This window comes from Cetorhinus maximus, chromosome 18 (genome assembly GCF_964194155.1).
Source record: "Cetorhinus maximus chromosome 18, sCetMax3.hap1.1, whole genome shotgun sequence".
Lineage (NCBI taxonomy): Eukaryota > Metazoa > Chordata > Chondrichthyes > Lamniformes > Cetorhinidae > Cetorhinus > Cetorhinus maximus.
The window spans coordinates 81,828,700-81,854,013 of record NC_135896.1 but is presented as its reverse complement, the minus strand read 5'-3'; the positions used below and the strand labels follow the sequence as shown (position 1 = coordinate 81,854,013).

The 25,314-nt window shown below is 44.2% G+C and overlaps 1 protein-coding gene across 2 annotated transcripts in view; it reads left to right on the top strand.

Moving 5' to 3' along the window:
- Positions 1-25,314, top strand: part of tyro3 (TYRO3 protein tyrosine kinase) — a 98,982-nt gene that overhangs the window by 12,914 nt on the left and 60,754 nt on the right. For both annotated transcript variants that reach the window (XM_078563063.1, XM_078563062.1), the window contains exons 2-5: positions 9,137-9,329; positions 15,727-15,827; positions 16,447-16,620; positions 23,860-23,946. In XM_078563063.1, coding sequence (XP_078419189.1) covers positions 9,137-9,329; positions 15,727-15,827; positions 16,447-16,620; positions 23,860-23,946 — 555 coding nt within the window. The remainder of the gene's footprint in view (positions 1-9,136; positions 9,330-15,726; positions 15,828-16,446; positions 16,621-23,859; positions 23,947-25,314) is intronic.

Genomic DNA, 25,314 nt, shown 5'->3' with positions numbered 1-25,314 from the left:
GCTCTTGAGAAGGTGGTGGTGAGCTGCCTTCTTGAACTGCTGCAGTCCATGTGGTGTAGGTTAGCAAGGCAATTCCAGGATTTTAACCCAGCAACAGAGAAGGAACAGCGATATATTTCCAAGTCAGGTTGGTGAGTGACTTGGAGGAGAACTTTCAGGTAGTGCTGTTCCCATCTATCTGCTGCCCTTGTCCTTCTAGATGGTAGCGGTCACGGGTTTGGAAGGTGCTATTGAATGAGCCCTGGTGAGTTGCTGCGGTGCATCTTGTATATAGAACACATTGTTGCATTGGTGGATGGAGTGTATGTTAAATTTGGTGGATTGGGTGCTGATCAAGCAGGCTGCTTTGTCCTGGATAATGTCAAGCTTCTTGAATGTCGTTGGGACTGCACTCATCCAGGCAAGCGGAGAGTATTCCATCTGACTTGTGCCTTGTAGATGGTGGACAGTTGTTGAGGAGTCAGAAAGTGAATTATTCACCTCAGAATTCCCCACCTCTAATCCACACTTGTAGCCTTGGTATTTATAACCCTGGTAAAATTCATGTTCAGGTTAATGGTAACCCCCAGGATGTTGATAGTGGGAGATTCAGTGATGACAATTGAATGTCAAGAGGCAATGGTTGGATTCTCTCTTGTTGGAGATGATCTTGCCTGACATTATTGTGGTGCAAATGTTACTTGCCACTTATCAGTCTAAGCCTGAATGTTGTCCAGGTCTTGCTGCATTATTGGCATGGAGTGCTTCAGTATCTGAGGAGTCAGGAATGGTGCTGATCATCATTCAGTCATCAGGGAACAGCCCCACTTCCGACCTTATGATGGAAGGAAGGTCATTGATGAAGCAGCTGAAGATGGTTGGACCTAGGGCACGACCCGTAGAACTCCTGGAACTGAGATGATTGACCTCCAACAACTACAGCCATCATTCTTTATGCTAGGTACAACCACTGAAGAGCTTTCCGCTGATTACCATTGACTTCAATTTTGTCAGGAATCCTTGATGCTGCACTTGGTGAAATACTACCTTAATTTCAAGGGCAGTCACTCTCACCTCCCCTCTTGAGTTCAGCTCTTTTATCCATGTTTGAACTAAGGCTGTAATGAGGTCAGGAGCTAGATGGCTCTAGCCGAACCCAAGCTGAGCATCAATGAGCAGGTTATTGCTGAGTAAGTGCCGCTTGATATCCCTGTCGACAACCCCTTCCATCACTTTGCTGATGATCGGGAGGAGGCTGATGGGACAGTAAATGGCTGAGTTTGGTTTGTCGTGCTTTTTATGGACAGGACATACCTGGGCAAATTTCCACATTGTCGGGTAGATATTGCACCTGTACTGGAGCAGCTTGGCCAGGGCACAAGCTAGTTCTGGAGCACAAGTTTTCAGTACTATTGCTGGAATATTGTCAGGGCCCATAGCCTTTGCAGTATCTAGTGCCCTCAGCCATTTCTTGCTATCACTTGGAGTGAATCGAATTGGCTGAAGACTGGCGATATGATGCTGGGACCTCCGGAGGAGGCCGAGATGGGTTATCCACTTGGCATTTCTGGCTGAAGATGGTTGCAAATGCTTCAGCCTTCACTGATGCACTGGGCTTCTCCATCATTGTGAATGGGGATATTTATGGAAACTCCTCCGCCTGTTAGTTGTTTAATTGTGTACCACCATTCATGACTGATTGTGGCAGGACTACAGAGTTTTGATCTGATCTGTAGGTGCTGGGATTGCTTGGTTGTGCGATCGCTTACCTCTGTCTATTGCCTGCTGCTTCTGCTGTTTGGCATGCAAGCAGTCTTTTGTTGTAGTTTCACCAAGTTGGCATCTCATTTTTAGGTATGCCCAGTGCTGCTCCTGGCATGCCCTCCTGCACTCTTCATTGAACCAAGGCTGATCCCTGGGCTTGACGGTAATGACAGGGTGAGAAATGCTGGACCATGAGGTTGCAGATTGTGGTTGAATACAATTCTGTTGCTGCTGATGGCCCACAGCACCTCGTGGATGCCCAGCTTTGAGCTGTTAGACCTGTTCTGAATCTATCCCAATTAGCATGGTGGTCATGCCACACAACACATTGGAGGGCATGCTCAGTGTGAAAATGGACCTCGCCTTCACAAGGACTGTGCAGTGGTCACTCATACCCACACTATCGTGGACAGATGCAGCTGCCACAGGTAAATTGGTGATGACAAGTTCAAGTAGGTTTTTCCTTCTTGTTGGTTCCCTCACCACGTGCTGCAGGCCCATGTTGGCAGATATGTCCTTTAGGATTCATCCAGCTCGGTCAGAAGTAGTGCTACCGAGCCACTCTTGGTAAAGGATATTAAAGACCCCACCCAGAGTATATTCTGTGTCCTTGCCACCCTCAGTGCTTCCTCCAAGTGAAGTTCAACATGGAGGAGCACCGATTCATCAGCTGAGGGAGAGCTTTAAGTGGTAATCAGTAAAAAGCCTCCTTGCCTATGTTTGACCTGCCTTGGCACGAGGACTGAACCCACAACTTTGGCATTATGAGAACTACACTCTAAGCAACTACGCTAACTGATTGTGTTGATTGTTGTTTCGCAGTGGTTGCATATTTTAAGATACAAGCCTATCAAGATTCCTTGCTGCCTTTCATATTTACCTCTAGCTACCTCAACAGCATTCTTTGAATAGGAGTGTCATCCATTTTTTCTAACCTAGTAGTTATCTCATTAAATCTCTCCTGCAATTGTTTTTGCATATTTTTCCAACTCATTCTGTAATTTCTGAGCTTCCTCATCCAATCCCACAACCCCACCCACCTCTCCTCCTTCCCTGGTTTGCTGTCACCCGCAAGTTTGACTACTTTGTATTGTGTTTCAGCATCCAGGTCATCAGCAACAATATCGGTCCTAGCGCCAAGCCCTGCAGCATCCCACTGAGCAGCCCCACCCTGTTGTACCTCCGTGAACAAATACCAGTTGTTTTCTACCTTTCATGAACAATCGATTGATATAGCAGAAACAAGGCATTCGACCCATTGTGCCTGTGATGCCTCTTTGAAAGGACCATTCAATTAGTCACACTGCCTCCAAATCTTTTCTTTTCAAGTGTTTATCCAATTCCTTTATTAATGAATTACAACATCCAATGCATTCTAGGTCATAGTGACTTGCTGCTTTAAAAGATTTTTCCATCCAGAATCACAGAATCTTTATAGTGCAGAAGGAGTCCATTTGGCCCATCAAGTCCGCACTGTCTCTCTGAAAGAGCATTCTACCAAGTGCCACTCCCCTGCCTTATCCGCATAACCATGCACATTCTTTCTTTTCCGATAGCAATCCAATGCTCTTTTGAATACCTCGATTGAACCTGCCTCCACCACCCACTCGGGAAGTTCGTTCCAGATTCCAACCACCCTCTGGGTGAATAAGTTTTTCCTCATATTATTACTCTTTGTGTTATATTATATTGCTATTATCCTCTTGATTCTTTTACTAATTATTGTAATTCTGTTTCCTCTGGTTACTGACTCTTCTGCTACTGGAAACTATTTTTCCTTTGTCTACTTTATCAAAACTCCTCAAGGTTTTGAGCAACTCGTTCAAATTGCCTCTTAGCCTTCTCTGTTCTAAGGAGAAGATTCTCTGGTCTCTTCAGGTAAAAATCTTTCATCCCCGGCACATTGTAGTAAATCTCTTCTGCATCCTTTCAATGCCCGGACATCCTTCCTAATGTGTGGAATTGAACATGCTATTCTAGCTGAACTAATTGATGTTTTATAAAGATTTAGCATAACTTCATTGCTTTTGTACTCTATTGTCTCTCTTCATAAAGCCAAGAATCCCATATATGAACATACGAACAAGGAGCAGGAGTAGGCCATTCGGGCCCTCAAGCCTGCTCCGCCATTTAATAAGATCATGGCTGATTTGATAGTAACCTGAAATCTGCATCCCACCCACCCCCGATAACCTATCACCCCCTTGCTTACCAAGAATCTATCCACCTCTGCCTTAAAAATATTCAAAGACTCTGCTTCCATCACCTTTTCAGGAAGAGAGTTCCAAAGACTCACGACTCTCTGAGTGAAAAAATTTCACCTCATCTCTGTTTTAAATAGCCGACCCCAAATAGTGACCCGTGGTTCTAGATTCTCCCACAAGAGGAAACATCCTCTCCACATCCACTCTGTCAAGACCCCTCAGGATCTTATACAGTGAATACTAGCCTAGCCTGTCCACCTTTCCTCATAAGACAACCTGCCCATTCAGGTATTAGTCTGATAAACTTTCTATGAACTGCTTCCAAAGCATTTACATGCTTCCTTAAATTAGGTGACCAATACTGTCCACAGTACTCCAGATGTGGTCTCACTAGTGCTCTGTATAACTGAAGCATAACCTCGCTATTTTTGTATTCAATTCCCCTCACAATAAATGATAACATTATATTAGCTTTCCTAATTATTTGCTGTACCTGCATACTAGCCTTTTGCAATTCATGCATTAAGACACCCAGACCCTTCTGCATCTCAGAGCTCTGTAATCTTTCATCCTTCCTGCCAAATGGATAATTTCACATTTTCCCACATTATATTCCATTTGCCAGATCTTTGCCCACTTAACCAATCTATATCTTTTTGTAGCCTCCTTATGTCCTCTTCACAACTTAATTTCCTACTTATCTTTGTGTCATCAGCAAATTTGACAACCATCCCTTCAATCCCTTCATCCAAGTCATTTATATAAATTGTTAAAAGTTAAGGTCCCAGCACTGATCCCTATGGCACACCATGCGTTACATCTTGCCAACCTGAAAAAGACCCATTTATGCCTACTCTCTGCTTCCTGTTAGCCAGCCAATCTTCTATCCATGCCAATATGTTACCCCCTATACCATGAGCTTTTATTTTCCACAATAACCTTTTATGTGGCACTTTATTAAATGCCTTCTGGAAATCTAAGTATACTCAGGACATCCACTGGTTCCCTTTTATCTACAGCATATGTTACTTCCTCAAAGAACTCCAATAAGTTGGCTTAACATGATTTCCGTTTCACAAAACCATGTTGACTCTGCCTGATTACCTTGAATTTATCCAAATGCCCTGCTATGGCTTTAATAATAGTTTCTAACATTTTCCCTATGACAGATGTTAAGCTAACTGGCCTGTAGTTTCCTGTTTTCTGTCTCCCTTCCTTTTTGAATAATGGAGTTACATTTGCTATCTGCCAATTTAATGAGACCTTCCCCGAATCTAAGGAGTTTTGGAAAATTAAAACCAATTGATCAACTTTCTCACTAGCCACTTCTTTTAAGACCCTCGGATGAAGTCCATCAGGGCTCGGGCACTTGTCAGCCCGCAGCTCCAACAATTTACTCAGTACCACTTCTCTGGTGATTTTAATTTTCCTGAGTTCCTCCCTCCTTCCATTTCCTGATTTACAGCTGCTTCTGGGATCTTACTTGTATCCTCTATAGTGAAGACTGATGCAAAATACCTGTTCAATTCCTCTGCCGTTTCCTTGTTTTCCATTATCATTTCTCCAGACTCACTTTCTATAGGATCAATGCTCACTTTGTTAATTCATTTCTTTTTAAAATATTTATAGAAACTCTTACCATCTGTTTTTATATTTCTGGCTAGCTTTCTCTCATACTCTAATTTTTCCCTCCTTATTAATATTTTAGTCATCCTTTGCTGTTCCTTATATTCTGTCCAATCTCCTGGCCTTCTTTACACAATTATATATTTTTCCTTTAAGTTTGATACTATCTTTAACCTTTCTAGTTAACTGTGGATGGTGTCCATCCTTTGGACTTTTTCTTACTCGTTAGAAAATGTCTTTTTAACAGCCTTGCCAACTGGTCCTGCCACCTTGTAGTATGCATACCCCCAGGTTTGTCTTTTCTGCCCTTTTAAAATAGTACCAATTATTTTATACTCTCTCTCCTCAATCATCCTACCAAAATGAATCACTTCACACTTCTCTGCGCTAAATTTCATCTGCCGTATGTCTGCCAATTCTGTGTCTTCTTGAAGTCTTTTATTCTTCTCCTCGCTGTTTACTACATTTCTGATTTTAGTGCAAACTTCGAAATAATATCCAGTGTACCTAAGTCCAGGTCACTAATATATATATATATATATATAATATATATCAAAAAAAGCAGAGGCCTCAACCAATGTTCCCACTAAACTGTGTGTTTGCATGTTTGCACAGCAACCTGGAAGATACAATGCAGGCCGTATTCCGTGCCTGCCGTGGTCACACAAATAAATTTAAAGGTATGGAACATGGAAAAAACTGGCTGCACACAGCAAAATTTTACAGGGAACATTGGTCCCAGCAACGACTCTTGGGGACACCACTGCACAGTCTCTTCTGGTCTGAAAAACATCCATTCACCACTCTCTGCTTTCTATTGTTTAGCCAATTTCATATCCATGCAGCTCCTGCCCCTTTAACCCTACCTGTTTCAATTTTGCTAACAAGTCCATGATGTGGTACTTCACCAAACACCTTTTGAAAATTCATATACACAGCATCAAGTGCACTACCCTCATTCACCTCATCAAATAAATTGATCATGTTAGTCAAACGCAAATAGTCTAACAAATACATGCAAGCTTTCCTTTACTAACCCATATTTTTCCAAGCCCAGTTAACTTTGTCCCAGATTATTATCTCTAAGAGCTTCCCATCACCAATGCTAAACTACCTGGCCTGTAATTGCTGAGTTTATCCCTCCCCACTTTCTGAACAGGATTGTAACATTTGCACACCTCCAGTCCTCTGGCTCCCGCTTTCATATTTAAGGAGAATTGGAAGACTGAGTCTGTAAGTTCGACCTTTAACTAACCTCAGTTGCCTGCCCGTTACTTGTGGGCGGGTAGCACTTTAGCCCCTTGATCCCACCTCCAAGAAAATGGCCCGGGGGAGTGGGTGGGTTAATGCGGAAAACCAGCCGGCCAGCTTGCAAAATACCTGCCTCCATGTTGCTTCATGTCTGAGAAAGAATTTTGCCCAGTATCTTTGATCAATTTTGCCATCACCCACACACTCCCCCTTTCCATTTATTCCTTCCCTATCTTTCCCAAGTGTACACTCTAGTCAGGTATATTAAAAGCCTATTTCTCCCCTGTCTAAGTCTGTTACTGCACTATATCATAATCCATAAGACTACTTATGTTGAGCCTGCAGCTCCCAAACCTTGGCTGGGATTTTCTGGCTCCACCATGGAGGGAGCCACTGCAGGGGATGGAATGGGCCAGCCAAAAGTCTATTGGCTTTCAGCAGGACTGGAAGATCCGGCGGCGGCCGGAGCTGGAAATTCCCGGCCCTTGTTTGCCACATTCAGTGCATTTACACACATGCACTCTAAACCCATCATAGACTGCCTCACGTTTCCTCCCATCTGATCCCTCCTATTCCTGACCTACTCTTTATTCTGCTGCTATTTTTTTCTTCCAGTCCCTGTAAACCTTGTATCTTCTCCGTGATGCTTCATCCTGGTGCTTTCCCCCCAAACACCGCCAACTTCTTATCCATACTCCAGGTTTTCCCTGAATGCCACGTTTGCCGAGGCGGCTGTTTGAGTGTAATTCCCCTTCCGCTTTTAAAATAAGCGGAGGTTTGTCATTCCTCCACAGGGAGGCTCCGGAAGTAAGGAATGCATGGATTTCTATAGTGTCTTTCACAACCTCTGAACGCCCTAAAGTAACTTCAAAACCAATGAAGTGCTTTTTGAAGTGTTGTCACTGTTACAATGTTGGAAATGCAGCAGCCAATTTGCGCAGAGGAAGGTCCCACAAACAGCAATATGTTAATGGCCAGATGATCTATTTCAATGATATTGGGCGAGGGGTAAATATTGGACAGGGCACTAGGGAGAACACCCCCTCACCCGCTTTGACTAATGCCACTGAATCTGTGCACTTGAGAGGGCGGATAGAACTTTGGCTTGATATCCCATCCCATGTCACCTCCAACAGCGCGGCACTTCTCTCAGTACCACACTAGAGTACCAGTGGAATGTGTGCTAAGAATATGTGCTGGAATATGTGCTAAGGGCTCTGGAGTGACATTGATCTCACAACACCCTGACTTGGAGGTAAGAGTTCTGCCACTGAGCCTAGGCTGATAATTAGCAGGAAAGAGCATAAAGCAGCTTTAGGACCATGGGCATTCTCCAAGTAAGAAGACAAGGCTAGAGCTCCAATGGAGAACACTTCATTAATGCTATGTTTGTCAGTTGATAAACTGTCTCCAGATATGTCACGTGTGGCTGCTCTTCATGTGCGATCCTAGACATTTAACTTCAACATATGGGGCATTAAAACACTCCCCTGCAAAGCATCGTTGGATAACAGTCAGGAATGAGAAGCCAGGCCAGTTTCACCTCCTCCCCATCCCCACCATGCCCAGACCCTGCCATAGCCCAGGGGTGCTGAGGCCAATTAAAAGCATCAACTGTGCCTTTGGCATGAGATCAGACAGCTCGGTATAGGCTGGGGATTGAATCTGGGCTTTGGAACACAGGAATAGGATCAGGAGGAGGCCATTCAGCCCCTCAAACCTGTTGTGTCATTCAACTAGATCATGCCTGATCTTAGCTGCATCGACCTGATGTGATTCAGTAACCCTCATACCATAATTATCAATCTCCTTTCTGAAATTTTCAACTAGTCCCCACCATTGCGCCACCCCCCACCACCTCCCCACTAGCCTCAACAGCTTCATTGGGGGAGAGAGTTCTCGATTTCCACTGCCCTTTGTGTGAAGAAGTGCTTCCTGACATCGCTCCTGAATTACCTGGCTCTAATTCTAAGGTTATGCCCCCTTTGTGTAGACTCTGCCTCAACAGCAAATAGTTTTTCCCTATCTCCCCTAGCATCACCTTTGATCTCTAACCACCTCAATTAGGTCATCCTTTAACCTTTAACCTTTTATGTTCAAGGAAATACAAGCCATTCTTGCTCAATACGGCTTGGTTCCAGACCAGCGGGCTCTTTTCTCACAAGACAATCGGGGGGGTCTAACCCCTTTCAGCAAAGACAGGAGTGTGGGGCAAAGCCAATCCCCTGTAGTTGGCTTAAATCTGTTGATGTGCACACTCAGTAAAATATACTTGATGAGCAATTTCTTATTCATTTCCTTTCTTTTGACAGGGCTGGAGTTTGTGGCCGACCCCACCAATGTCACAGTCTCACTGGGCCTGAATACTCAGATGGGATGTCAATTGAAGGGGAAGGGGTTCTCGGACTGGCCTGCTATCCACTGGCTGAAGGACGGCAGAGAGCTGCAAGATGTAGAGTCCACCAGCCTGCACCTTAGCGAGGACGAATTGCTGAACAGCATCAGGTAATCCCACAAACCCAAACAGGCATTCCGTTACCTGAGAGGGCTCAAGGCCCACTCCATAGAGGTGAGCTCGAGATCTAGGCTGACGGTCCCAGTGTATTATCATGAGAGTGCTGCACTGTCAGATGTGCTATCTTTTGGATGCACTGACAACCAAAAAAGATCGTCAACCGGACTCGCATGCCCACTTACTAGAAGCTACTTATTTTCATGTGCAGAGCCCTGTCCTCCACCAGCAGAAAGAACATGTTCAGGCATTGTCTCTTTTTCAATTAAACAAAAGCACAAGGAGGAGGAGGAAGGGCAGCTGTTCCCTGGTGCATTCCCCATCCCTGTCTGCCCTCTCAGGTGGATGCAAAAGTTCCCATGCGACTATTTCAAAGAAGAGTAAGAGAGTTCTTCCTCAGTGTCCTGAACAATATTTAACTCTCCACCAACATCATTAAAGCATATGATCTTCTTATTTAACTCATTGTTTTAGTAGGAGTTTGCCGTCTGCAAATTGGCTACGGTGTTCCCTCTATTAGAACAGTGATACACCTCAAAAGGACTTTACTGGCTGTGAAACACTTTGGGGTGTTTAGAGGTTGTGAAAGGCGCTATACAAATGCAGATTTTTTTTTTCTTATTATGGTGATCACCAGTCAGACTTAGGTTACTTCTTGACTTGTAACTGGAATGGTAGGTAGGGTCAGTGTACAAGGTTTATGGATGTTGGGAGATCATTGTACATACTGTAGTGTGATGGGTTATTCCATTTCCCAACTGAGGGATACTGAGGTAATTGTTGTGTTGCTATCTCAGCATTGGCTGAAGCAACAGAAAATCATGGAGGGAATGACTAAAATGATGGCTGCACCATCAGAGGGTAGAATGTATGGCAGGGCTTTTGACTGCTAATTCATAGCATATTCCCAATCTGTCGGGAAATGTGGCCATCAGGGGTGACATGCTGATGCCTCATGATGTACTGCCTCCTTCTGAGTTGTCTTCCGTGGGTGTTTAAGGAGAGGAATGTTTGTTTTCATTTTTTTCCCTTTGCCTAGTGAAGGCTGAGTCATGTTGGCATCCAGTACCCGTGGTTCACCAATATTGTAAGGTGGTATTGGCAGTGGGCTCAGTGGGTATCACTCTCCTCTCTGGGTCGGACGGTCGTGGGTTTAATTTCCACTGCAGAGACCTGAGCACAAAAATCTAGGCTGGCGCTCCAGTGCAGCCCTGACACTAAACCCAGGTCCTGTCCGCCCTCGGAGATGGACGTAATAGATCCCATAGTATCCTTTTGAAGAAGAGCAGGGGAGCTGTCCCTCAGTGTCCCGGCCAATACTCATCCTTCAACCAACATCTCAAAAACAGGCTATCCTGTCCTTATTGCTATTTGTGGAATCTTGCTGTGCACAAACTGGCTACCATGTTTCTTACATTACAACATTTTATTGCCCGTAATGAATTTTAGGAAATCCTGAGATCATAAAAGGTTGGTGAGGTAGTTGACTCAGCGGACTGTCCGACAGTTAACTGTCAATCGCCTGAAGCCTGATTAGGGCCTGAATAGGGGTTAATTACTATTTGAAGCTTAACTAGTGGTGGGTCAAGTCAGCTCTATTTAAGAAAGGGACTACCTGGAAGCACGCTACAGTGTGCTTGCACATGAACAGGAGAGCGAGCACATCCTGAGTGGGGCACAGCCAGAATGGGTATTCAGAATTTGGTGCAAAGAGGGAATTCGGTGTATAGGGGATGAGGTGCTCTTTGCATTTTTTCCTTGCTATCCAACTTCTTAAACCTTCAGAGCGTGCTGCAGCAGTAGAGGCTACAAGGGAAAGGAATCACTGGTAAGTAGTGGGTAAGGTATTTACCACTTTAATCGCTTATAGTTTAAGGTCTTTTTGTGGTTTACAGTTTGTATACTCTGCAGTAACGAGGATCAGGAAAGAATGGCCCTAGAGTAATTGACTTAAAAGGTTTAATCTAAAGGGATAAGTCATGGCAGGAGCGCTCAAAGCCGTGGTGTGCTCCTCGTGCTCCATGTGGGAAGCCGGTGACATTTCCAGTGTCCGGGACCAGCATGTGTGCAGGAAGTGTGCCCAGCTGCAGCTCCTGGAATTTCAGGTTTCAGAGCTGGAACGGCGGCTGGGGACACTGTGGAGCATCCGTGAGTCTGAGATCATCGTGGATAGCACATTTAGAGAGGTGGTCACACCGCAGATGAAGGGCCTTGAAGAAGGAAGGGAATGGGTGACCACCAGGCAGTCCAAGAGAAACAGGCAGGTAGTTCGGGAGTCCCTTGGGGTCCCGCTCGCAAATTGGTATTCCGTTTTGGAGGCTGATGGTTCCTCCAGAGAGTGCGGACAGAGCCAAGCTTCTGGCACCATAAGCAGCCTGTCTGTACAGGAGGGGAGGAAGGGAGGAAAAGCAATAGTAATAGGGGATTCTATAGTCAGGGGAACAGATAGGTGCTACTGTGGCCGTCAACATGACTTCAGGATGGTATGTTGCCTCCCTGGTACCAGGGTCCAGGATGTCACTGAACAGCTGCAGGGCATCCTGAAGGGGGAGGGTGATAAGGCAGAGGTCATGGTACATGTTGGTACCAATGACATAGGTAGAAAGAGGGATGAGGTCTTGCATCAAGAATTCAGGGAGTTAGGCAGTAGACTAAAAAGCCGGACCTTTCGGGTTGTAATCTCTGGATTACGCCCAGTGCCACGTGCTAGCGAGCTCAGAAATAGGAGAATAGCGCAGGTGGCTTAAGAGTTGGTGCAGGAGGGAGGGTTTTAGATTCCTGGATTACTGGGACCGTTTCTGGGGAAGGTGGGACCTGTACAAGCAGGACGGTCTACATCTGAACCAGAGTGGGACTAACATCCTTGCGGGCGTGTTTACTAGTGCTGTTGGGAGGAGTTTAAACTAATTCGGCAGGGGGAGGGGACACAGAATGTTAGCAGAATAGGGACACATCATAATACAGTAAAACAATCAAGTCAGAGGGAGTAAAGCTGCAATAAGCTTCAAGGGAGTAAGACAAGGCTAGATGGCCTCTACTTTAATGCCAGGAGTATTACAAGTAAAATGGATGAGTTAAAGGTGAGGATTGACATGTGGAATTGTGATATAGTAGCCATCACTGAGACGTGGTTGAGGGAAGGGCAGGATTGGCAGCTCAACATTCCGGGATATAGAATCTTCAGGCGAGACAGGGGAGGGGTAAAAGAGGAGGAGGCATTGCATTATTAGTTAAGGAGTCTGTTACTGCAGTAAGGAGAGATGATATCTTGGAGGAGGCATCGAATGAAGCTTTGTGGGTAGAGCTTAGGGGCAAAAAAGGGGCAACCACTTTATTAGGTGTTTATTATAGACCCCCAGATAGTCAGTGGGAAATTGAGGAACAAATATGTGCACAATTTGTGGAGGTGTGTAAAAACAATAGGTGATTTCCACTTTCCCAACATTAATTGGGATAGACATAGTGTTAAGGGCTTGGATGGAGTGGATTTCTTGTAATGTGTACAGGAGAACTTTTTAGGTCAATATGTAGAGGGTCCAACAAGGGACGGTGCATTGCTGGACCTGATTCTGGGGAATGAAGCCGGACAGGTGGCTGAGGTGGTGGTGGGCGAGCATTTTAGTGATAGCGACCACAACATGGTACAGTTTAAGTTTGTTATGGACAAAGAAATCGACAAGTTGCAAAAAAATGTTTTGGATTGGGGGAGAGTGGATTTTAGTAAAATAAGGCAGGATCTGGTCAAGGTAGACTGGGAACAGTTACTTGTGGGGAAATCTACAGAGGAGCAGTGGGGGGAGGGGCGTTCAAAAAGGAAATGGGGAGGGTACAGGCTCAACATGTTCCCTCTAGGGTGATAGGAAGGAGTAACAAACCCAGAGAACCATGGATGACCAGAGATATTCAGGTTACGATGAGAAGGAAAAGAGAGGCTTTTAGCAGGTACAAGGGAAGCAAATCAGCAGAGGCATTGGTGGAGTACAGAAAGTGCAGGGTGGAGCTAAGAAAGCAATTAGGAGAGCAAAGAGGGGATATGAGAAAGCTCTGGCTGGTAAAATTAGGGAAAATCCCAAGATATTCTATAAGTATATCAATGGGAAGAGGATAACCAGGGAAAGAGAAGGGCCCATAAGGGACCAAGGAGGCAATCTATGGGTGGAGCCACAGGACATTGCTAGAGTGTTGAATGAATACTTCACGTCCGTCTTCACCCAAGAGAATGAGGATGAAGGTATTGAACTCGGGGAGAGAGACTGCGAGGTTCTTAAGCAAATTGATCTAGGGAGTGACAAGGTATTGGAGGTGTTGGCAGGCTTAAAAGTGGACAAATCTCCAGGTCCGGATGATTTGTGTCCCAGACTGCTGAGGGGGGCAAGGGAAGAGATCGCAGGGGCTCTGACCCAAATTTTTAATTCCTCTCTGGCCACGGGGGAGGTGCCAGAGGACTGGAGAACAGCTAATGTGGTTCCACTATTTAAGAAGGGTTGTAGAGATAAGCCAGGGAACTACAGGCCAGTGAGTCTCACGTCAGTGGTAGGGAAACTATTGGAGAAATTTCTGAAGGAGAGAATATATCTCCACTTGGAGAGGCAAGGTTTGATCAGGGTAGTCAGCATGGCTTTGTCAGAGGGAGGTCATGCCTAACAAATTTGATTGAATTTTTTGAGGAGGTGACCAGGTGTGTAGATGAGGGTAGTGCAGTTGATGTAGTTTAGATGGATTTCAGCAAAGCCTTTGACAAGGTCCCACATGGGTGACTTACAAAGAAGACAAGTGCACATGGTATACAGGATAATTTGATAAGGTGGATTCAAAATTGGCTTAGTTGTAGGAGGCAGAGGGTGATGACAGAAGGATACTTTAGTGACTGGAAGCCAGTGTCCAGTGGCGTACCACAGGGATCTGTGCTCGGTCCCCTATTATTTGTCATTTATATAAACGACATAGATGACTATGTGGGGAGTAGGATTAATAAGTTTGCAGATGACACTAGGATTGGCCGGGAGGTTAACAGTGAGGTTGAGTGTCTTGGGCTACAGGAAGATGTAGGCGGGATGGTCAAATGGGCAGATAAGTGGCAGATGGAATTTAACCCTGAAAAGTGTGAGGTGATACACTTTGGAAGGAGTAATTTGACAAGGAAGTATTCAATGAATGGCATGGCACTAGGAAGTTCTGAGGAACAAAGGGACCTTGGCGTGTGTGTCCATAGATCTCTGAAGGCGGAGGGGCATGTTAGTGGGGTGATGAAAAAGGCATATGGGACACTTGCCTTTATCAATCGAGGAATAGATTACAAAAGTAGGGAGGCCATGTTGGAGTTGTATGGAACCTTGGTGAGGCCACAGCTGGAGTACTGTGTGCAGTTCTGGTCGCCACATTATAGGAAGGATGTGATTGCACTGGAGGGGGTGCAGAGGAGATTCACCAGGATGTTGCCAGGGATGAAACATTTAAGTTATGAAGAGAGTTTGGATAGACTTGGGTGTTTTCATTGGAGCAGAGAAGACTGAGGGGTGACCTGATCGAGGTGTACAAGATTATGAGGGGCATGGACAGGGTGGATAGGGAGCAGCTTAGTTGAAGGGTCAGTCACGAGGGGACACAAGTTCAAGGTGAGGGGCAGGAGGTTTAGGGGGAATGTGAGGAAAAACTTTTTTACCCAGAGGGTGGTGACGGTCTGGAATGCACTGCCTGGGAGGGTGGTGGAGGCAGGTTGCCTCACATCCTTTAAAAATTACCTGGATGAGCACTTGGCAAGTCATAACATTCAAGGCTATGGGCCAAGTGCTGGTAAATGGGATTAGGTAGGTAGGTCAGGTGTTTCTCATGTGTTGGTGCAGACTCGATGGGCCGAAGGGCCTCTTCTGCACTGTGTGATTCTGTGATTCTATGAAAGGTGCTATACAAATGCAAAACTGTATATTTTTTTAAGCCAAGTGGCCTCTCTTGATGCGTGACCTCAAACATTGTGCAGGTATTTTGACAACGTATGGGAGTGGACAGCAGTTGATCCTGACACTGGCCTCACCTGCTGTCTAACAGTTGGCACTTTCCAACTGAATGACCATCAAAAGCCAGGATCCTCAAGTTGACAGGGGCATTACGGTCAAGTTGCAGTGTTGCCGTCACTGCCCTGGTTGAGGTCAGGTAACTCGGTCCAGACTGCAGGTTGGACTTTGACCTTTCTTGGTCTGTGTGGCTTAGTTGCACAATGTGTGATCCACTTCTCTATAGACATTCTGGCAAAGGAGGAAAATCACAAATACTTGGAGTCTGTGCTGTCTCTATGATTTAAATCAGTGATGTTACTTTAATAGCTGAACAAAATTGACTTGTTTGCAATAAGTTTCATTGTGATAAACCTCTGCATCCATTTCTTTTCCTCAGGTTGATAAACGTGCAGCAAATAGACATGGGCTGGTATTGGTGCATGGCGAGTGTGCAAGGCATTCATATTAACTCGAAGAAGGCCTTTTTAACCGTGGAAGGTAAGGAAGTAAATATTAATGTTGCCCTGGGCAAGGGAGAGTCAGTCAGTGCGTAGGATTTATTGAAGTAAACACGGGGGTGGGAGATAGGCACGGTACCTAGTTTTATCATTCGGCATATTGGCGAGTCAGTGTCCAGGTTCAGTGTATTCGGCTCGGGATCATGGAGATTGCAGAGTCCGCAATGAGGATAATCGTATAGGGTTTAGGACAAAGGTGATTGTAGGGCCTATATCATGGATAATTGTGTAGAGTTTAGGACATTGGAGATTGCAGGGTTTGTATCTAGGGTAATTGTGTAGGGTTTAGATTAATGGCATTCATTATCTATAAAGAAGGTCAGTGTGTAAGAGCTTAGACAAATGGCCAGTGTGTAGGATTTAAGGTAATGGACATTACAAGGTCAGTATTAAAGGCCAGTGTGGATTCATGCTAACAATAATCTTTTGCGGTGTTGATTCTGTCTGTTCTACAGTTGGGTAGTAAATGCAGTATGGGTAATTGATGGCGATGACACCAATTGGAGTGCCAAAAATCATGCCAATGTTATTTATTGGGAGGGGTGCTGTAATTAGGATTTATGTGGTTGATATATAATGACATCTTTTTTCCTGATTAGGTCTGCCATACATCACAGTGCATCCACAGGACATCATTGTATTTAAAGATACACCTTTCAACCTGACCTGTGCTGCTGTTGGAAGGCCAATGCCGACAGAGATATTATGGAGGATGGGAGGGGTCCTAGTCGAAGGAATAGGGATAGAATCCCTTTCTGTACTGACAGTTAAAGGTACGACTTGTGTGAGCGTTAGGTAGAGTACTCATTAAATTAGTCACCTAGAGTTAACAGATCCTCAGAACAGGCATCCAATGATCTACTGCCAGTGCTAATGAGCCTTCTGATCAAAGCCTGACAATTAGCAGCTGGATGTAAGGGTCATCACTGTGCAGTTATAGCAGGGATACATCCAAGTATTGCTATCAAAATGTCTCACTGGGAATCTGTCATAGTGTCAATATGGAACTCTCTCACTGGGAGTCCATCATAGTGCCAATATTGAACTCTCTCACTGGAAATGTGTCATAATTCCGTTATGCAACTCTCTCACTGGGATTCTATCATAGTGCCGATCTTGAACACTCTCACTGGAATCTGTCATAGTGCCGATATGGAACTCTCTCACTGAGAGTCTATCATAGTGTCGATTTTGAACTCTTTCACTGGGAGTCCGTCATAGTGTCGATATTGAACTATCTCACTGGGAGTTTGTCACAGTGCCGACATGGAACTCTCTCGCTGGGAGTCTGTGTTAGTGTTGATGTTGAAATCTTTCACTGGGAGTCTGTCATTGTGTTGATATTGAACTCTCTCACTGGGAATGTGCCATAGTGCCAATATGGAACTCTCTCACTGGGAGTCCATCATAGTGCCAATATTGAACTGTCTCACTGGGAATGTGTCATAGTGCCGATATGGAACTATCCCACTGGGAGTCTGTATTAGTGTCGATATTGAACTCTCCCACTGGGAGTTGGTCATAGTGTTGATATTGAACTCTCCCACTGGGAGTCTGTATTGGTGCCGATATTGATCTCTCTCACTGGGAGTGTGTCATAGTGCCGATATTGAACTCTCTCACTGGGATTCTACCATAGTGTCGATATTGAACTCTCTAACTGAGAGTCTATCATAGTGCCGATATGCAACTCTCTCACTGGGAGACTATCATACTGTCGATCTTGAACTCTCTCACTGGGAATCTGTCATAGTGCCTATATTGAACTATCCCACTGGGAGTCTGTATTAGTGTCGATATTGAACTCTCTCACTGGGAATGTGTCATAGTGTCAATCTTGAACTCTCACTGGGAGTCTGTGTTAGTGTCGATATTGAACTCTCTCACTGGGAGTCTGTATTGGTGCCGATATTGATCTCTCTCACTGGGTGCGTGTCATAGTGTCGATACTGATCTCTCTCACTGGGAGCGTATCATAGTGTTGATATTAAATTCTCTCACTAGGAGTATGTATTAGTGTCGATATTGAACACTCTCACTGGGAGTCTGTCATAGTGTCGATATTGAACTCTCTAACTGGGATTCTACCATAGTGCCCGATATTGAACTCTCTCAAGCAGAGTCTGTCATAGCGCCAATATTGAACTCTCTCACTGGGATTCTACCATAGTGTCAATATTGAACTCTCTCACTGGGAGTCTGTCATAGTGCCTATATGGAACTCTCTCACTGGGATTCTACCACAGTGTTGATATTGAACTCTCTAACTGGGAGTGTGTCAAAGTGTCGATATTGAACTCTCTCACTGGGGGTCTGTCATAGTATCCAAATTGAACTCTCTCACTGGGAGTCTGTCATAGTGTCGATATTGAATTCTCTCACTGGGAGTCTCTATTAGTGTCGATATTGAACTCTCTCACTGGGAGTCTGTATTAGTGTAGATATTGAACTCTTTCACTGGGAGTCTGTCATAGTGTCGATATTGAACTCTCTCACTGGGAGTCTGTATTAGTGTAGATATTGAACTCTCTCACTGGGAGTCTCTCATAGTGTCGATATTGAACTCTCTCACTGGGAGTCTGTATTAGTGTCGATATTGAACTCTCTCACTAGGAATCTGTCATAGTGTCGATATTGAACTCTCTCACTAGGAATCTTTCATATTGTTGATATGGAACTCTATAACTGGGAGTCTATCATAGTGCTGATATGGAACTCTCTCACTAGGAATCTATCATAGTGCTGACATTGAACTCTCTCACGAGGAATGTGTCATAGTGTCAATACTGAACTCTCTCACGAGGAATGTGTCATAGTGTCGATATTGAACTCTCTCACTGGAATGTGTCATAGTGTCGATATGGAATTCTCTCACTGGGAGTCTATCATAGTGTCAATATTGAACTCTCTCATGAGCAATGTGTCATAGAGTCAATATTGAACTCTCTCACTGGGAGTCTGTATTAGTGTCGATATTGAATTCTCTCACTGGGAGTCTGTATTAGTGTCGATATTGAACACTCTCACTGGGAGTCTGTATTAGTGCCGATATGGAATTCTTTCACTGGGAGTCTATCATAGTGCCGATGTTGAATTCTCTCACTGGGAGTCTGTATTAGTGTCGATATTGAATTCTCTCAAGCAGAGTCTGTATTAGTGTCGATATTGAATTCTCTCACTGGGAGTCTGTATTAGTGTCGATATTGAACTCTCTCACTGGGAGTCTGTATTAGTGTCGATATTGAACTCTCCCTGGGAGTCTGTATTAGTGTCGATATTGAACTCTCCCTGGGAGTCTGTATTAGTGTCGATATTGAACTCTCTAACTGGGAGTGTGTCACAGTGTCGATATTGAACTCTGTCACTGGGAGTCTATCATAGTGTCGATATTGAACTCTCTAACTGGGGGTCTCTCATAGTGTCGATATTGAACTCTCTCATTGGGGGTCTCTCATAGTATCCAAATTGACCTCTCTCACTGGGAGTGTGTCACAGTGTCAATATTGAACTCTCTAACTGGGGGTCTCTCATAGTATCCAAATTGACCTCTCTCACTGGGAGTCTGTCATAGTGTCGATATTGAATTCTCTCACTGGGAGTCTGTATTAGTGTCGATATTGAAGTCTCTCACTGGGAGTCTGTATTAGTGTCAATATTGAACTCTCCCACTGGGAGACTGAAATAGTGTCGATTTTGAACTCTCTCACTGGGAGTCTATCATGGTGTCGATATGGAATTCTCTCACTGGGATTCTAACATAGTGTTGATCTTGAACTCTCTCACTGGGAATGTGTCATAGTGCCGATATGCAACTCTCTCACTGGGAGACTATCATACTGTTGATCTTGAACTCTCTCATTGGGAATCTGTCATAGTGTCGATATTGAACTATCCCACTGGGAGTCTGTATTAGTGTCAATATTGAACTGTCTCACTGGGAGTCTGTATTAGTGTCAATATTGAACTCTCCCACTGGGAGTCTGTATTAGTGTCGATTTTGAACTCTCTCACTGGGAGTCTATCATACTGTCAATGAACTCTCTCACTGGGAATCTGTCATTATCTGATATTGAACTATCCCACTGGGAGTCTGTATTAGTGTCGATATTGAACTCTCTCACTGGGAGTCTGTATTAGTGTCGATATTGATCTTTCTCAATTGGCACTGTGTCGTAGTGTCAATATGGAACTCTCTCACTGGGAGTCTGTATTAATGTCGATATTGAACTCTCTCATGAGGAATGTGTCATGGTGTTGATATGGAACTCTCTCACTGTGAGTCTGTATTAGTGTCGATATTGAACTCTCTCACGAGGAATGTGTCATAGTGTCGATATTGAACTCTCTCACTGTGAGTCTGTATTAGTGTCAATATTGAACTCTCTCACGAGGAATGTGTCATAGTGTCGATATTGAACTCTCTCACTGTGAGTCTGTATTAGTGTCGAAATGGAACTCTCTCACGAGGAATGTGTCATAGTGTCGATATGGAACTCTCCCACTGGGTGTCTGTATTGGTGTCGATATTGAACTCTCTCACGAGGAATGTGTCATAGTGTCGATATGGAACTCTCTCACTGGAAGTCTGTATTAGTGCTGATATTGAACTCTCTCACGAGGAATGTGTCATAGTGTCAATATGGAACTCTCCCACTGGGAGTCTGTCATAGTGTCGATATTGAACTCTCTCACTGGGAGTCTGTATTAGTGTCGATATTGAACTCTCTCACGAGGAATGTGTCATAGTGTCGATAAAGTGTCATAGTGTCGATATTGAACTCTCTCACTAGGAATCTGTCATAGTGTCGATATTGACTCTCCCATGAGGAATCTGTCATGGTGTCGATATTGAACTCTCTCACCAGGAATGTGTCATAGTGTCGATATTGAACTCTCTCACTGGGAATCTATCATAGTGCTGATATTGAACTCTCTCATGAGGAATGTGTCATAGTGTCAATATTGAACTCTCTCACTGGAATGTGTCATAGTGTCGATATGGAACTCTCTCACTGGGAGTCTATCATAGTGTCAATATTGAACTCTCTCACGAGCAATGTGTCATAGTGTCAATATTGAACTTTCTCACTGGGAGTCTGTATTAGTGTCGATATTGAACTCTCTCACGAGGAATGTGTCATAGTGTCGATATGGATCTCTCTCACTGGGAATCTATCACATTGCCAATATGGAACTCTGTCGCTGGGAGTCTGTGCTAGTGTCGATATGGAACTCTCTCACTAGGAATGTGTCATAGTGCCTATATTGAATTCTCTCACTGGGAGTCTGTCATCGTGTCGATATTGAACTCTCTCACGCAGAGTCTGACGTGGTATCAATATTGAACTGTCTCACTGGAGTCCGTCAGTGTATTGATATCAAACTCTCTCAATGGGAGTCTGTCACTATCAATATTGAGCTCACTCACTGGGAGTCCATCACTTTATCAATATCAAACTCTCAGGGAGAGAGTAGACCCTGGGAGTCCACTTCAGTGCCGATATCATATTCTCTCATTTGGATTCTGTCACAGTCTTGCTATTTGACTCTCAGTGGGGTTGCTATGTTCTACCTCTTTGTTGTTCGGCCGTTTGAATTGAATTGAATTACCGTGCTGCAGATAGCTATCAGATGCTTTGAGAGTGTATTACTGCATGGCTGAAATCAGCTTTCATACTGTCCGAATGGGATCCACTCCATCCATTAATGGGCATCCATTAATTGATTGCTTTCCACAGAAAAAATTAGAGCCAGCTCTTGTCCAGAGGTGAGAACCCACACAATTGTACAGGTCCAAAATGAATTAACAAAGCCTCTTTGGCACTGTACCATACACTCTGGCACCAGCCTTTTTGGTGCTATTGGCAGTGCCCAAACAGAATGGAGCAGCCCGTGTAAGAATGCTAGTACTGCCCTAGGTGGAGGAACAGTTGCATGCCTGAGAATGTTGGCATTGCACAGAAGATGTGCACCAGCCTCTTTGCAAATGCCAGTGCTGCCCGGGTAACATGGCACCAGTTGTATTTCACAATTGGTTCTCTTTCCTGAAGCCAGCAGGGACTCTAGTTCTTGTAATTGTTTCATTGAAAACCTATTAGATTAACATTCTCACAGAAACCTGCAGCTTGAAATTAGCAGCTCCTCCAGCAGGTTGAAGCTTGCTTTGCTGCTTGCATGTGACCTGCTTTGTGAATAAATTTGCCGATCTGCATTTTCTTGGAAGGCAAGCAGTTGTCAGCAACCTCCTCCCCTAGATATCCGCCTGCTATCAATGTTCTTTAAACAGAGGTGGGGAAGGCGAGTGTGTTTGGAGGGATTTCTCTTGTAACTGTGCCAAACTGCCTTACTTGCAACAACCACATCAGCCCAGGTGCCTGGAGGCCTGTCTCCCCACTGAGTAAAACTCAGAGACAGCATTCAGCATGTACGGACACACATATAGCAATTTAATGCATACCAATAATTAATAAAAGCACTGTGCAGAATGAAGTGGATAGTCAGATACAGGCTGGAACCCAATTGAGGGGTTCAGATGGTTTATATATAGAATAATTAATACCTGGAGTGAGCCCATGTACTGACCATAAGACAGTTGAAGAGGCACTTGAAATTGCAAGGGCAAAAAGAATTCTAAAAAGTGACAACCAGAAAAGAAAATGTCAGTATTTTGGCCTGTTATCAGGCAGTGAGTTACAGGCCAGTATCTAGTTGAGATGTTCAGATGGTTTATATTTCGAATAATCATTGCCCTTCCAGCTCCAAATTCTATTTGAAACTTACCATGTCGGTTGTGCAGCAGTCCCTATAATAGAAGTTGTAAGATGTGTGTAGTGCAGTAGGTCTCATGAAGAGGTTCTGAATCTTGTATAGTTTAACAGTAAGCATTTATTAACTACTAGTAACTAAATACATATATACAGTATAAAGTCTAAGCTAAGAGCTGTCTCCATGCTTGCCTCTACACACGTCTCTGTCCAGTACTAGGCTTTCCTCTAGACTCAGGTCATGTGGTCCTTCACATCACAGTGCAGGCGGTACTGTACCCAGTCCCACATCTTTCTATGTCAGACCCTTATACAATAATAACCACCAGGTAGGCCACACATAAGCCTTGTCTTCCTGAGCACACTTTCAGAGCAAACCAATCTTGCAGCAGGTGCACCAACCAGGTGCAAGGCCCCTGATTTGCATATACAAAGGACCTAACACAAAATGGGGGTTATAACTGGCCCTTTATTGCTGAACTGCTGAAGGGAAGGGTGATGCAGAAAGCAGCATTCAGAATTTCAGTTCTTGCATCTCCTCTTTTCTGCTCTCCTGCTCTGATAGGTGATGGCACAGTCTAGGGCACTCATTAGTTTTGGCAGCCTTTTACTTCCACTGGTGACCTGAAACTGTCCGACTGTGGAGGCATCACATTTGAGCCTGCCCTTGTTCTTGCCTAACTTCTGCAGACACACATTTCCCAGAAGGGGCGTCGGGAGGAGGTCAGTGGGCAGCGATTAGATCCAGGGATTTTGAGTTGATAATTTCCTCCTCTCTAACTCAAGGACAGAAGTTCATTTAGGAGCAAAATCCAGAAACAATCTCTCTCACAAAGAAATCTGAGACTCTCCCCAATAGATTGTGGATCCTGGGGCTCAACAGGAGCTTTCAAGACTGGGATTGATAGAGGTTTGTGTGGCAAAGGTAGCAAAAGATATGGGACAAATGGTTTAAATGCAGTTGAGGTCAGGTCAGCCATGATCTAATTAATGGCAGAGCAGGCTCCAGGGGCTGAATGGCCTCCTTCTGTTCCTGTGAAGCCAATTGTATTGTCCTACTTCTGTCTCAGCTGAAACCAGCTAATTTAGAGGCGTTACTGATTCTCTATGATGTCTCATTCTGTCCCCAATACAAGAGCAAACTGCATGAACTCTTCCTTCTCTTTGTCTCTTCAGCTGGGTTGGGGAGGTGGTTGCTTTGAATCTGTAGAATGTAACATCTTGTCTCTCTGCAATCATTGTCCTCAGGAATTAAAAGGCTGACCACCTTCACTTGCGAAGCACACAACTCAAAGGGAGTAACCGTTTCCCGGACAGCTAGTGCCAATGTCAAAGGTAAGTTCACAATCACAGTTCGTCCAGTTCTCTTCTGTCTGTTGTTGGAACCCTTATCCATGCTCTGATAGTTTTTTACTCGATTTTCCAATGCCATCCTGGTCAGCCGCCCACTTTGCAACCTCCGTAAAATGGAGCTCATCAAAAGCTCTGTTGCCCATATCCAATCATGCACCAAGTCCCATTCACTCATCGACCCTGTACTTGCTGACCCACTGTCATGAAGAGATATTAATATCTATAACGTTATTGGAAATTATTGTTACATTGGAATTGTAGTGTCTGTGTCTATGTGTGTGTCTGTGTGTGTCCGAATGGATTAAAGCCAGCTAGTCTGGGTGTTTTGATGTATAGCAGTTTGATATATCAATTAGATAAATGTAAGGAGAAGAAGGTAAAGTGCAATTTGCATTTTTTGAATAAACCATTCAAGAGAATGGGTAAAATCTTGCACCTATCTGGGAGACACCAAGCAATGTGTTTATATTACTAATAAAATTGGTGGAATGAAAGGATTATTGTTAGGAAAGGTAAAATTAAAAAACCTAATAATACAATGGAAAATTTACATTCAAAGGGGAAGCTAGGTATAAACAAAAAGGAGCGTGTGTGTGTGGGTGAGAGGCATTTAAGATCTAACCAGCCTGTAAGCCTTCAATGGTGTCTGTAAAGGAACCAAACTGAAAGGAACCTCAGTTTGAATTCATAAGGTCAAATGTGCTTTGCCTGGCGTCTGTTTGACGTCTATGGGTTACTGTTGCCTTGGGATTTACCTGGGAATGATTAATTTGGGGATTTGTTTGAAAATTATTATGGTAATAATTTGTAGACATGTGTATGTGTTTAATTTGTTGTTAAATTAATAAATGTTTCATTTAATTTTATACAGAAAATCTTTTGAGGCTCGGTGGTCTTATTCCTGAATTCAGAGCTGCATCTCAAATATACCAATTGACAATATAGGTTATGACAGTTGTTCAAGTTTCCCTCTGGGATTTATACAACTCAGCCTTTATCAACTGCTGTGTCATAACACCTACATTGGCTCCCATTCTGACAATACTTTAACTGAAACATTATCATCCTTGTGTTCACTTCCCTTTGTGCCCTTGCCTCTGCCTATCTCTGTAATCTCCTCCAACCCTGGCCCCCTGTTTTAATTGCTTCACCATGGGTGGCTGTACCTTCAGTTGCCCAGTCCCTAAACTCTGAAAATCCCTCCCTACACCTCTCTGCCTTTCTGCCTCACTTTCCTCCTTTAAGATGCCCCTTAAAACAAACCTACCTTTTTGGCCAAGGATTTTGTCATCTCTCCTAATATCCCCTTAAGTGGCTCAGTGTTAAAATTTGTTTGATAATCATTCTCAT